The following is a 13,942-nucleotide window of genomic DNA, read 5'->3' on the forward strand; positions in this document are numbered from 1 at the left end:
GAGGGAACATCTGGAAATTATAAGAACCAAGGGAATAAAACCTCTGCGCTCTTTTAATGGGTGTGAATGGAGGAAAGAACAACGTGGGGAAAGCTAATGTCCCTACTTGGTCATTCATTTTATTCATTCCTTAAAAATTGTCTCCCTGAATCTCTGTAAATCAACAGTAATGATCTACAAGTAACACGGCTACAGGAAATTAAAGTCTTGGGACTAAAGGGGAAATTAGTGCCTTCTAGAACTACATCTTTCCGCGTGTCAAGTAGTGGAAAGCAGGGTTAATCTCTCTTAATACTTGGTAGTTTAAACTAAGGGACTAAGAACAGTATGTCATCTGCCCCAGGAATCATACTCAGAGGTGGGCTCCCACACCTTTCTCTTTGTAGAAATGGGTCCACTTTGAATACTCAGATGTTGACTTCTTATGATATGAACAGTTAAATGTAAAATCACAAGAGCTTCTTTAACTTAAATGCTAGAGAAATGGTGATATATTCTTTGCTCTAGGTCAACAGTTTGTGCAGATGTACCTTGATAGAGAAGTCAGACAGATATGGAGGAAGCAGTTAATTGTTTTTATTTGTAGACTATTGTGTGTTTATGTAATTCCTGAGAGCATTTTAACAAGAAAAGGTAAATATTTACTTGATTACTGGACTGAAATGTAATGTTTTGCATTATTGTTTTTTAAGAATATTCCAATCCCAACCCTAAAAGATTTTGCGAAGGCTTTGGAAACCAACACACACGTGAAATATTTAAGTCTTGCAGCCACGCGGAGCAATGACCCTGTTGCTTTTGTAAGTAACTTACATTTTTTAAAAAGTTTTCAATTACAGTTGACGTTCAATATTATACTAGTTTCAGGCGTACAGCATAGTGGTTAGACATTTATATAACTTACAAAGTGATCCCCCCTCCCCATAAGTCTAGGGGACTATTTTATATAAACTCACCATGTCCTGTGAGAAGGGAATGGCACCAAACATAGGTATTACAATGGCACCGAACATTAGGAGGTATTACCTCCTAATTGAGCTGCCTGCTCCATTTTACTCCATTTTCTATGCTGTATTTTACATCCCCATGATTGTTTTGTAACTACTAATTTGTACTTCTTAATCCCTTCATTTTTTTCACCTGCACCCCCAACCCTCCTCCTCTCTGGCAACCATCAGTATGTAAGTTAACTATTGATAATGTCAAAATTATAACTACATATCAGGGTGTTACAGAGATGGCTAAACTGTGTTTTTATGAACACAATTTACTCCCTTTTTACAGTTGATGTTTAACTCTCTATTAAGCAGTATATGATCTACTGCTCTTTTACATTTATTTTTTCCTATATTTCCTTTCTATAATTTTTAAAAACATAAATGGAGGCATAAAATATATGCTATTCTGCAGTTTATTTTTTACTCAACAGTATGTCTTAAGAGATCTTTTCATATCAGTACATAAAGTTCCACACCAATTATTTACTATCTGCAGAAGATTCTATTTATGGATCTATAATGTTGGGTTTTGTCAAATGCTTTTTGTGTGTCTCTTGAGATGGTCATGTGGTTTTGTCCTTTATTCCGTTAATATGGTATATTACATTGATTAATTTTTGTATATTAAATCAAACTTTCAGTCCTGGGTAAATCCCTCTTGATCATGGTGTGAACCTTTTTCTTCAGTTGGCTTTGAGGACATCACTCCCTCTCCCTTTGATTCTCCCCCTGCCTCAGCTGGACATCCCTTCTCTTATCCGTCCCTGTGCTGGTTTCTCCTCTTTTAAGCATTGGAACAGCCCAGGGCTCGGTCATCGGCCCTCTTCTTTTCTCTGTCTACATTCATTTTCTTGATGATTTCATTCTGTTTCATTGATATATATTATCTATAAATGCTAGTGGCTACCAGTGTTATTATCTCCAGTTCATACCTCTCTCCTGAACTCCATATTCTTGTCCAGCTACCTACTTAGCAACTTTATTTAGGTGTCTAAGAGACATCTCAAATTTAAATCCCAAACCAAACTCCTAACTTCCATTCCATCCCATTTTGTCTGTCTTTCCTTTTTCATCAAAGCAGCTTGTTTCTTTCATTTGCTTAAGAGAAAAAGAAATGGAGTCACCCTTGATTTTCCTTTCTTACAACCTTAAATGTATCCAGCCCTGTCTTCAGAATACTTGTAGACTCTATCCACTTCTCACCATTTTCACAACTACCATCCTGTGTAAGCCACTACCTCCTCTTATCTGGATTATTGCAATAGCCTCCTAATTGAGCTGCCTGCTCCATTTTACTCAGCCCAAAGCCAAGTCCTTACGTAATATCAAAAGTGATTCTTTTAAAACTTCATTTAATTATCTCATTCCTATGCTCAGAAACTCCCAGAAGCTCCCTATCTCATTCAAGTAAAAATCAAAATACCTTATAGGCCTTATAAGGACTTACATGTGCAGGCCTCATCTTCTTTACTGCCCTTTCATTGTACTATAGCCATGCAGCTTCTTGCTCTTCCTCAAATATGCTACCCATCTTCCCAGCTTAAGACCTTTACACTTGTTCCTCTTGCCTAGAACTTCCTTGCAAAAGATGTTCCACATAGCTTCACTTCATCACTTTGAGTCTTTGCTCAAATGTCACCTTTTAGGCGAAACCTTTCCTAACCACCCTATGTAGAATAGTAACCTCACTCCTACCCCCACACTCCCCACCTGCCCTGCTTTCTCTTTTTTTCTTCCTCTTTGGCCCTCTTTACCATCTGACATTACATTCTGCTTGCTTATTATTTGGGCCCCCCACTAGAATGCAAGTTCCATCAGGCATATTTTATTTCTGAATCTACAGAGTAGTAGTACTTGTCAAATAATAAGCCATCAATAATATTTGAATAAGTGTATGTACAGAAGGATGAATAAGGGTTTTGTTCTAAGTCACATAGCTAGTTGTCACTAATAGAAAGTACCAGTGTATAGATAATCTGTCCCAAGTTCTTTATTTTTTTTAAATATATTTGTATTAATTTCCGAGAGGAAGGGAGAGGGAGAGAGAGATAGAAACATCAATGATGAGAATCATTGATTAGCTGCCTGGGGATTGAGCCCGCAACCCGGGCATGTGCCATTGACCGGAATTGAACCCGGGACCCTTCAGTCCGCAGGCCGACGCTCTATCCACTGAGCCAAACCAGCTAGGACTGTCCCAAGTTCTTTATAGTATTCCATCACCACCACCCCCATTGCCTTTTCTTTTAAGTTAACTTTAAGCTGGATCTTCCTTCCACATGTTTTCTAGAGTTTGACCTTATGTTTGACCTTTCTAAAGGGCTATTTTATATAAACTTACTCATATTCTAACTTATCCCTCTTTCCTTCCCTCTCCTTTTCCTCTTCTCACAAGTTTCTGTTGGTAAATTAATATGGTGTTTATTTTTAAATGGATTTCAGAGAGGAGAAGAGAGAAAGATAGAAACATCAATGACGAGAGAGAATCATTGGTTGGGTGCCTCCTGCATACCCACTACTGGGGATCAAGCCTGCAACCTAGGCATGTGCCCTTGACCAGAATCAAACCCAGGACCCTTCAATCCACAGGCTGAAGTTCTATCCACTGAGCCAAACCGGCCAGGGCTAATATGGTGTTTATTATGCACTGGATCAAATGCCTAGCACTACCATGTCCTGTGAGAAAGGGAAGGAAGCAGAGTGAAGACAGAGCATTCCTTGAGGAAATGAATGTTTAGTGAGCCCCTTCTTCTCCATAGTCTTTGTGCTCTTGCAGTTCTAGTTATCTGTGATCTCTTTTGGCCTTCTGTCTTAGGCATTCTTTTTGGTCTCTGCCTTGGAAATCAGTCCATAATTTACCCTCATTTTGGCTTTGCAGTAATCCAGCTGCGCCAGGACCTAAATGAGGAAAAAATATTTCAAAGAGACATTGATGAAGTCAGTCCTACACAGGAACTGGCAGAAGGATGAGGGACAAGAGAAAACATGACAAAGGGTGTGGATGAGCATGAGGATTAACTAGCAATGGCGAATGTTGCCAACAGAGAATTACATGTGACAGAAAAATCTAAAGATTTGACAGGGGCCCTGTCCAGTGTTGCTCAGTTGGTTGGGCATTGCCCCATGTACCAAGGTCACTGGTTCGATTCCTCATCAGGGCACCTGCCTTGGTTGTGGGCTCAATCCCCGGAGAGGGGTGAGTAGGAGGCAGCCGATCGATGTTTTTCTCTTTCCCTAAAAATCAATAAGCCCAGCGTGAGTCAGTGGTTGAGCATCAACCTGTGAACCAGGAAATCATGGTTTGATTCCCGGTCAGGGCACATGCCCAGGTTGTGCACTCAATCTCCAGTGTGGGTTGTGCAGGAGGCAGCCAAATCAATGATTCTCTCTCATCATTGATGTTTCTATCTCTCTCTCCCTCTCCTTTCCTCTCTGAAATCAATAAAAAATATATTTAAAAAATAATAAAATAAAAATTAATAAAAACATGTTTTCTTTAAAAAAAAGATTGTGACAGGGTACATGTGCAAAGTGGATACATGTGAGACCTATAAGGTAGGTGTCAAACTCAAACAATCAAATGAGAAACAGTAAGGCAGTTATGTTAATTAGTATATTTGTTTATGACGTGTACAGTGTATAATTGTCAGATTTTAATCTCCAAAATTTTCTTTAACTTCTAGGCTTTTGCAGATATGCTGAAAGTGAACAAAAATTTGAAGAGCTTAAATATGGAGTCCAACTTTATCACAGGAGCTGGGGTTCTAGCACTGATTGATGCTTTAAAAGATAATGAGACCCTCACTGAGCTCAAGATTGACAATCAGGTCAGTGCTCTGCAGCAGTAACTTTGAGGAAGCTACAGCCGACACTGCTGTGCAGGGCTTGGGGACTCAGGAGGCGTGTGGGAGGAGGGCTTTCAGGGAGCTATTTGGGAAGGTGGCATAAAAGAGGATGAGAGGACATTGGAGGCATCTGGAATATTAATTTGATATTTTTAGTATGGGTCTTTAGTATATTCATAGAGTTATGCAACCATCACCACTGTCTAATTCCAGAACATTTTTAGCATTGCAAAAAGAAATTTGCCCTGACCTGTGTGGCTCTGTGGTAGAGCATCAGCCCGAGCACTGCTCAAGGGCAGGTACCTGGGTTGCAGGTCCATCCCAGACCCCAGGCCCTGGTTGAAGCTCCTGAGGGAGGCAACCAATCCGTGTGTGTCTTTCTGTCTCTCTACATCTCCCTCTTCCTCCTTCCTTCTCTCCCTCTCTGCCCCCTTCCCCCCCCTTCCCTTCCACTCTCTAAAAATCAATGGAAAAAAATCCTTGGGCAAAGATTAACAACAACAAAAAAAGAAACTCCATACCCACCAGCGGTCACTCCCTGTTCACCCCTCCCACCTCTATTTTCTGTCTCTGCATTTGCCTATCTTAGACAGTTCATATTAATGGAATTGTATACCACGTGGTCTTTTGTGTCTGCCGCCTTGCACTGAGCAAAATGTTCTGGAGGTTCATCCATGTTGTAGCACATATCAGTACTTATTCTTTTTTTAGCTGAATAATATTGTTACGTTTGGGTTGTTTCTACTTATTGAATATTAGGAATAAAGCTGCTGTGAACATTTATATATACAGGTTCTTGTATGAACGTGTGTGTTTATTTTTTGTGGGTCTGTACCTAGAAGTGGCATTGCCAGGTCATACGGGCATGTCAGATTGTTTTCTGCAGCAGCTGCATCATTTTACATTCCGATCAGCATGTCTGAGGGTCCCATTTTCTTCTACAATCTTGCCAACCCTTATTATTTTCTGTCTCTTTTATTATAGTCATCCTGTGGGTATGAAGGGTATCTCATTATGGAAATCCACAATTTTTTGATGTCTATATGATCAATACTGAACTTTAAACTTCTGTTTCCCTTGTATACTATAAGAATTGGGAAAATTTTAAAATAACAACAGAATCAGCATACCTCAATGTCTTAGTCTTGACTTACCTAGAAAAGTATTTTGATCTAGTTTATTAACACTATTCTTTATTTCTGATTATTCCAGAGGCAGCAGTTGGGGACAGCTGTAGAATTGGAAATGGCGAAGATGCTTGAGGAAAATACAAATATCCTTAAGTTTGGATATCGGTTTACACAGCAGGGACCCCGAACCAGGGCAGCTAATGCTATAACAAAAAACAATGACTTAGGTAAGACATACAATTACAAATTGAATTTCTGAATCATGCCATTAACCTAATGTATTGGAGAAGCCTTTTTTGCTTTTAAAATAAATTTTAATAGAGATGACTTGGCCTAGGTTTCTAATATCTGCATGGTCCTTTTATACTGACTGGATCAGAATTCAGTTTAAGGAAAGCTGTAGTGATTATTGGGTTGGTTAGTGGGTAAAATCAACTTCATGTGAAAATAATATTTCACAGCTTCTGGTGAACAGTTTTCTACAATAAACATTTATACTTCCTATAATGTTTTACTCTAAGTCACCCCTTGGAGCTATTAAAAAAGATTTCAGCATTACAGTAAAATGTTTGCCCCTTTTATCAAATGCTCTCTGGTGGCTGATAGGTAAGAGTAACAAGATCCTGAAGTTGAAGACCTTGCCCTGCTACTAGTGAGCACAGCCTGGTGCGTTAGGGCCACCCATCCACGAAGACGCTGGGGGGTCCTCAGATGCATGTACCTTCTTTACTCCATCAGCTGAACTAGTTGGCTGGCCTCTTTGACAGCCAAAGGTTATGGTAGCCAGCTGTGACCTGACCACATTACCAGCATCTGAGATTTTCATTACTTTGCATTTATTTTGTCAGAGCCCTGAGCCAGTTCATTTTGTGGGAGAAAAGAGAAGGAAAATTTGGAGAGCAGTAGGGTCCCAGGTTCGATTCCGGTCAAGGGCAGGTACCTTGGTTGCGGACACATCCCCAGTGGGAGCTGTGCAGGAGGCAGCTGATCGATGTTTCTCTCTCATCGATGTTTCTAACTCTCTATCCCTCTCTCTTCCTCTCTGTAAAAAATTAATAAAATATATATATTTTTAAAAAAATGAATGACAAAACCGTTTTCACTATGTTCTTTCACAGACTAAGGAATTGAGCTGTACTGTAGTGCCTAATCAGAAGAGCATGCAGATATTGTTGATACTATAATCTACTAAATCTAGTCGTCTGTTTAGAAGTAAAAGCAGGCCTCTAGGAGAGAGAAAATGCATTCCAGGTTACTGCACTTGTCTGATGTTACTGCACTTGTCTGATGTATCTTTAAGAGTGTAGTGATGTCTACACTGATTATAGTGTTTCATTTTAATACTGTGGACTTTAGTAGATTTTTGTGGCTGCCTGAGTGTCAATTCAGGATTTAACACAATCATTTATTATTTTTAATGGAGGTATCAACTTTTTCAGTAAACAGATGAGACAGCACAGTGGACTTGAATGCGATTGCTGACCAGTTTTAGATTTCTTATGCTCTGGCTGTGTAAGCACAGGTGAGCGAGGGCATGTAGTTCTCACTTTGAAACCCCTCACTTCTCAGCAGGTAAATGACAAGGAAAGGGATGTGAATTTTTTATTTTAATGACCATGTGAATTGGAAATGGACATTTAATGTTTGTACAACTATCGCTGGATTTACATTAGCTTGTTTGTAAAAAGCAAGTTAAGTTTGTACAAATGAACAGGGATTTCTAACTTTCTTTATTTTTCTCATAGTTCGCAAGAAACGAGTTGAAGGAGACCACCAGTAAGTCCGCCAAGGCATAACCTTTGGAAGACTTCTGAAGGTCATCAGGACTCATGTTGGTGATATCAGATATAAAATTTTCCTGGGTAGAAGGGAAAAGACTGGAAATTTTTCTTTCTTTTTTTTTTTTTTCAACTACATGTATATTTTTCTAGTTTAAGTTACAAGTTTCAAACTGTAAAATCAATAGTAGGTGACATTTTATATTTTAAAGCATTATTTCTACTTTCTGCTAAAATCAATTTTAATTTAGCTTAATTGAGTGGTTTATGGTGGGTCTTAGTTAAAAAAAAAAAATACAATTATAAGAAAGTGTAGGAAGTCACATGTAGAATAATATAAACATTTTAAGGACCAAATCTCTTTGTTAAAAAAAGGGACATTGCTGATATCAGACTTGCTGTGCACCTCACAGGTACAAGCACTTCAAAGCTCCTGATTCCAGGATGGGAGAGATTTCCGTGTTTTAGAACACATGAGCTTGGAGAGATTGTGCTTTTGCTTCTGTCAGGAAAGCACAATGCCAGAATTTTAAACCAGGTGACTCAAAATCTAGTCGTCTGTTTAGAAGTAAAAGCAGGCCTCTAGGAGAGAGAAAATGCATTCCAGGTTACTGCACTTGTCTGATGTTACTGCACTTGTCTGATGTATCTTTAAGAGTATAGTGATGTCTACACTGATTACAGTGTTTCATTTTAATACTGTGGACTTTAGTAGATTTTTGTGAAAGCCCATAGTAAAAAGCATCTGAGTAGGAAAGCTATTCTGTTCCCGTAAAAGGCAGATAGCCAACTCTTGGTTAGATAGGGTAAGAGAAAAAGAAAGCTGTTGTTTACAGTAAATGTGATGGAGGTGAAGTCTGAGGAGCATGCAAAACGGCAGTTAAACTGATGAAACAGTTAAATTAGAAACTGGCACGCATCTAAATCAGTGTTCCTATATGCAGTGCAGAATTCCATAAACGGTATTTAATCATCACTCACTACAAATTTTCCAAACAGGAAATCTGCTCTTCTTCATAAACCCAGTTTTTATTGTTTCCTGTCATCTTGTGCTTTTCTGTCCATATTGTGTAAAAGTAATTTCTCATAACAAAAGTTGTCTTCCTGTTACTCTCAAAGAATCAAAGTGAACAATTGAACAGTGTACTGTGGTGGGCAGCTGACTCCAGACCGCCAGTGCGATGGGCGATTTGGACCTGTATCCTTGCCCTGTTTCGGGGCAGCCTCTGGACCGGAGATGGCGGAGTCTTACAGCTGCCGAAAGCAGGGCAGAGGAATCCGAGTCACCCTGGCCTCAGAAATGCAGGCCTGGCTGTACCATTTACAGGGAGATTTTTCTAAGGGAGAATCTCATTTCACAGGAGCAGAGAAGTCTGTTGTCAATTTTTAAAAAAATTATTTTTCTGCTCCTTCGGCTTACGGTGGACAGTTTATCCAATGACTGGGCAACTTCCTGTGTACTGTGGTATAAGGCTTCTTAACAGGGTGTGTTTGTTGCTTTGTATCAGTATCTAATGTTTTATGTTTTAAAGGGGCCTAAGATTGACTTTGCACTATTTCCTTTCAGTTACAGGCTGCTGATTTTTTTTTTAAGTTAGGAAGTCTCTCTCTCTCTCTCTTTCTCTTCCTCTCTCTCTCTCCTTTTCATATACAACTTTGGAAACGTACTTGATTTTAGACACTGCACTGTTCCAGCAGGCTGGGGGCCGCATGGAGCAGGGGCAAGGCGACCGTTACACTCTCAGCAAGGCTGCCTTGTAGCACTATCCTGTGAGTCATTACATTGATTAGTATGTTACCCCCTCCTCCATGAGTTTGTTTTTTTAACATAGGTAGACAAGCCCTTACCTAAAGTTGTATGTCATACTTATGGATAAAATCTTTAGTATGAAGAAGTTAAGTGTTTTGCTTGTACCATTCCAGTTCTGAGCTACAATAGTTCATTATATAATTTCTTCATAAATGACTTTAAACATTCATCCGATTGGATATAGAAAAATCTTTCGAGCATTGTAATTACAGGGGAGAAAACTGATGTTTACTTTGATCTTTAAAAATATGGCACCTCTTAGCCTTTTATTAACTTCTGGAATTTCTATATTGCTCTAAAATTTTGTAATAGATTAGAGTTGTGAAGTAGTCTGGATTTTTAAACCAAAGATGTGTAAGACCTTAAATTTTGTAGTCTAACCAATTTAAACTTATCTGGTGATCTAATCAAAGAACACTTGCATTTTTAAATTGCTGGGGTTTTTTTAAAGCTTTAACTTCCCATTTTATAAAACTTTATATTTATATTTGTCAAAATTTTTTCTAGTATGTCTACATGAACTTGTATTTTAAAAATATTAATTGCTAATGTTGATATTATTAAAATGGATGTTGGTGCTATATATTTGTAGCTAGTAAGTCTAAAGTATAGAAGAAATACATTTTATAAGGGTGCCTGTCATTTAAAAGACCAAATAAACATTTTGTGTTTTAAACAACTAGCAATTTTTAGAGATTTCAATGAGAATTATCTTTATCATTAAATGGCAAATTCTTGTTATTTGAATGAAATAACCCACATACTTTATGCAATAGGTGCACTCTGGAAAAGTTACATGTAAATAGAACTTTGTAAATTGTTTTTCCATTGACAATATCTGATGTTTTCATTTAAAATGGGAATTCCATGGTATTAAAAAGTTATGAGAAAAAATGTTTGATAAATGTTAGTCATGTTCTATTATATATTATATTTGCTGCCATTAAAATAAGATGAAAAGATGCATGCCGTTTCATAAAATCTTGTACCTTTGGCTCTGTGTTCCCAGGGCTACCTCACTTCCTCCTTATATAATCCACACAGACCTGAGGAGCATGCTTTTTCTGGGGTCCGAGCAACTTCCATTCTCTGCAGGCTCAGTGCCATCCCACTTGGCTCCTTCTTGCAATGCCACAATTTTTCCAGTTTCATTGAGATATAATTGACATTTAACATTGTGTTAGCTTAAGTTATACAACATAATGATTTAATCTATGAATATAATAAGACATGATCACCACAGTAAGTTTAGTTAACATCCATCACTTCACATAGTTAAAAAAATTTTTTTCCTTGTGATGACAACTTTTGAGATCTACTCTCTTAGCAACTTTCAGATATATAATACAGTATTGTTAACTATAGTCACCATGCTGTACATTCCATCCCCAGGACTTAGTCATCTTACACCTGAGGTACCTTGTGACCACCTTCACCCAATCCTTCATCCCCAGCCCTGCCTCTCACAGCTACCAATCTGTTCTCTGTTTCAGTGAGTTTTTTTTCTTTTCACATAAGTGAGATCATACAGTATTTGTCTTTCTCTGTCTGGCTTATTTGACTTAGCACAATGTCCTCAAGGCACTTCACTTTCGAGTAGTGTTAACTGAAGACATGGCATCCAGGAAAACGAAACACCAGGACGTGCAGAGCGGCTTCCCGTGCTGCCCTCAGGCTCAGGCCCAATTTGTCTGCTTAAGAAAGGTTAAAAAATGGCACATATACATATGCTCATACATACACACTGCATAAAAATCTTCGTAATTTCAAGTAAATGCCCACTTTATATTTTTTAGTCTTTTGGATGAATTATATTTGGTTTTAGTTATGTTTAAAAGCTTGAAAGTTATCTTGTTACAATGCATCATTCTTTGTCACAGCAAATAGGTATTTAAATACATTTTTTAATGCTAAAATATCCAAAATGTTGTAGATGTTTTATTTTTTCAACTTTTTAAATATAAGCGTGTTAATTTTTATAATACTGATGTCTAAATATGAAATATTATTAACCTGGTTCATAATAGCACAGTGAAATTTCTTTTGAAGAACATGTACTATAGGCATTTAGAACTTATCACTTCTTTCTGGAATAAATAATTTCAATAAAGTTTATCAAATATCCTGTAGACTGTGACTTTTTAAAAATCCCTTTAATTTGGATGTTCTAAAGTTCATTCCTTGCACATTTCTTCAAGAACAAGCTTATTCATTTCCTTGGATTATTGTGTCCCACCCTATTAAAGTTAAATATAAAATTTTCAACACGTGAACATTTTTACCCACAAAAATAGAATTTCATATGGTTCAATCTAATGCCATCCATGAAACTGAATTGAGTTGACAAATGTGAAGAAACAGGGTCCTATGACCTGATTGGGAGTCCGTCCTGCTAATAAAGCAGATTTTTACATTACGGCAAAGGCACCTCTATCAGTCAGTCACCTGTGTCCACCAACCAAAAGAGAAAATCAGTGAAACGTGTAATGGGTTTGAGGAAACTTCTAGGGAAAGTGTCCATTTAATTTAAAATTTTCACAGTTCTGAAACAGAAGAATAAAAAAATTTCCCTTGAATCTTCCATGTTGGCTGTCCTTTGAGGATGGGTGTTGGGGTACGTTCACTTACAGGAAGCGTTGATGCCTGTCCCCTTTGGTAGGTTGGAGGCTCAGGCACTTGAGTCATCAGGTAACTTTAGCTCCTGTGCGTTCAGGTGGCAGTGGTGCCAGGAACTGTGGCCATGGGGAGACAGTGCCCTTGTGCTGAGCCACATAGCGCCCTGCTTTAGGTACCAAATAAGTGGCCGACCACATGTGGGCCCCATGTCGCCAAACATCTCTATCCTTCAAATGTTAAACTGTCCTGCACACCTGCAAAGGCTGAGGGCCTGGAGAGCCCAGCCTAAAGCCCCACCCCAGTCTGTTTGCAGAGACAGCAGAGCCTCATGGGCCACCACCCCCCGTAAAGAGTGGCTGACCTGAGTGACCTCAGTGTCAGTGGAGAGAGAAGGCTCCATCGTTTCCTCCCTTAGATTTACAAGTCGGACAGTTACAACTCAATAAAGGATGCCCTGCTCAACATAAACATGCCTCCAAGATGCACACACTGGGACATGTGGAGGCAGGCATAATGGAAGGAGTAGGGGAGGTGGGACGGGGGAGGACAGAGACAGTGGCCACAGACACAGCTCAGTGGCCACCTAAAAGTATAAAAGGGAGGGGAATATATGAATCCAGGTTTTCCGCATGAGATAATGGGCCATTTTTCTTGGACCTTTTCTATTTAACAAACATTTTTAAAGATGTTTCTAATTAGTACTCAATTCTCACAGGCAGAGAAATATAAACATTAAATCGTGAACTATTTCCATGGTCAAGTCCAAGTACCCCTGAGTTGAGGAAACTGACTTCAGAGAAGTAACTTGCCCAAGATATTACCAATGGTTTGTTCATTCAGTAAATACTTATTAGGTACCTACTACCTTCCAGCTACACCAACCACAAAGTTAGAAGTTGAATCTGGTGTTTTGTTTCCCACTGCTCTTCTATAATAATAAAAGCGTAATATGCTAATTAGACTGGACATCCTTCCAGTTGCAGCTGTGAGGGTCAGGGCAAACTGCCGCAGCTGCGAGGGCCCAGCCCTTTGCATGAATTTCGTGCATCAGGCCTCTAGTTTCTCCATAAAGTCATTAATACATCTGCTCAGTATTGTGGTTGTGCATAGAAAATCCTGACTCTTGTCTCAAAAAGGCTGATTTTCCTTGGGAAGAAAAAGTTTTGGACAGCAGTCTTAAGTTCTTTAAGCCTCAGCTTCCACATCTGTAAAATGGGAATAACAGTCCTGTCCTTCAACTTGTTCTGAGGCTTAGAATTGTAGGGCCCATCTAGCACCCAGTGTCCCTCCATGCTGTACCTACCCTTCCAAGGTCCCAGGGCTATGTGGTCAATGGAAAGTTAACACAGGACACAGAAGGGCCTGACCCAGCTGGCAGAACAGGGAGGACATCCGGGGAGTGGGGGGGGGGGGGGGGGCGGGGGAGGGGGCAGTACCGGAGCTAAACCCAAGCTTACCTCTGGGCCCCACCAGGGATCGGGTGAGGCAGAAGGGCAGGAAGGCAAGAAAACCTAAGATCCAGAGCAAACACAAACTGGATTTTCTAAAGTCACAGACTTGCTTCTGAACATTTTTTATTCACAACTAGGATTATATAAAAATAACTCAGTTCATCAAACAAAACATTTCATCATTGTTTTAAAACAAACTGTTAAGCCCTAGCAGGTTTGGCTCAGTGGATAGAGTGTTGGCCTGCGGAATGAAGAGTCCCAGGTTCAATTCCAGTCAAGGGCACATGCCCGGGTTGTGGGCTCGATCCCCAGTA

The 13,942-nt window shown here is 39.2% G+C and overlaps 1 protein-coding gene across 2 annotated transcripts in view; it reads left to right on the forward strand.

Moving 5' to 3' along the window:
- TMOD3 (tropomodulin 3) overlaps positions 1–11,690 on the forward strand; it is a 78,059-nt gene extending 66,369 nt beyond the window's left edge. For both annotated transcript variants that reach the window (XM_036301546.1, XM_036301555.1), the window contains 4 exons: positions 693–800; positions 4,682–4,825; positions 6,056–6,200; positions 7,719–11,690. In XM_036301546.1, the coding sequence (XP_036157439.1) occupies positions 693–800; positions 4,682–4,825; positions 6,056–6,200; positions 7,719–7,753 (432 nt within the window). In that variant the 3' untranslated portion in view covers positions 7,754–11,690. The remainder of the gene's footprint in view (positions 1–692; positions 801–4,681; positions 4,826–6,055; positions 6,201–7,718) is intronic.
- Positions 11,691–13,942: the final 2,252 nt, after the last annotated feature.

Source organism: Myotis myotis, unplaced genomic scaffold (assembly GCF_014108235.1).
Source record: "Myotis myotis isolate mMyoMyo1 unplaced genomic scaffold, mMyoMyo1.p scaffold_m19_p_1, whole genome shotgun sequence".
NCBI lineage: Eukaryota > Metazoa > Chordata > Mammalia > Chiroptera > Vespertilionidae > Myotis > Myotis myotis.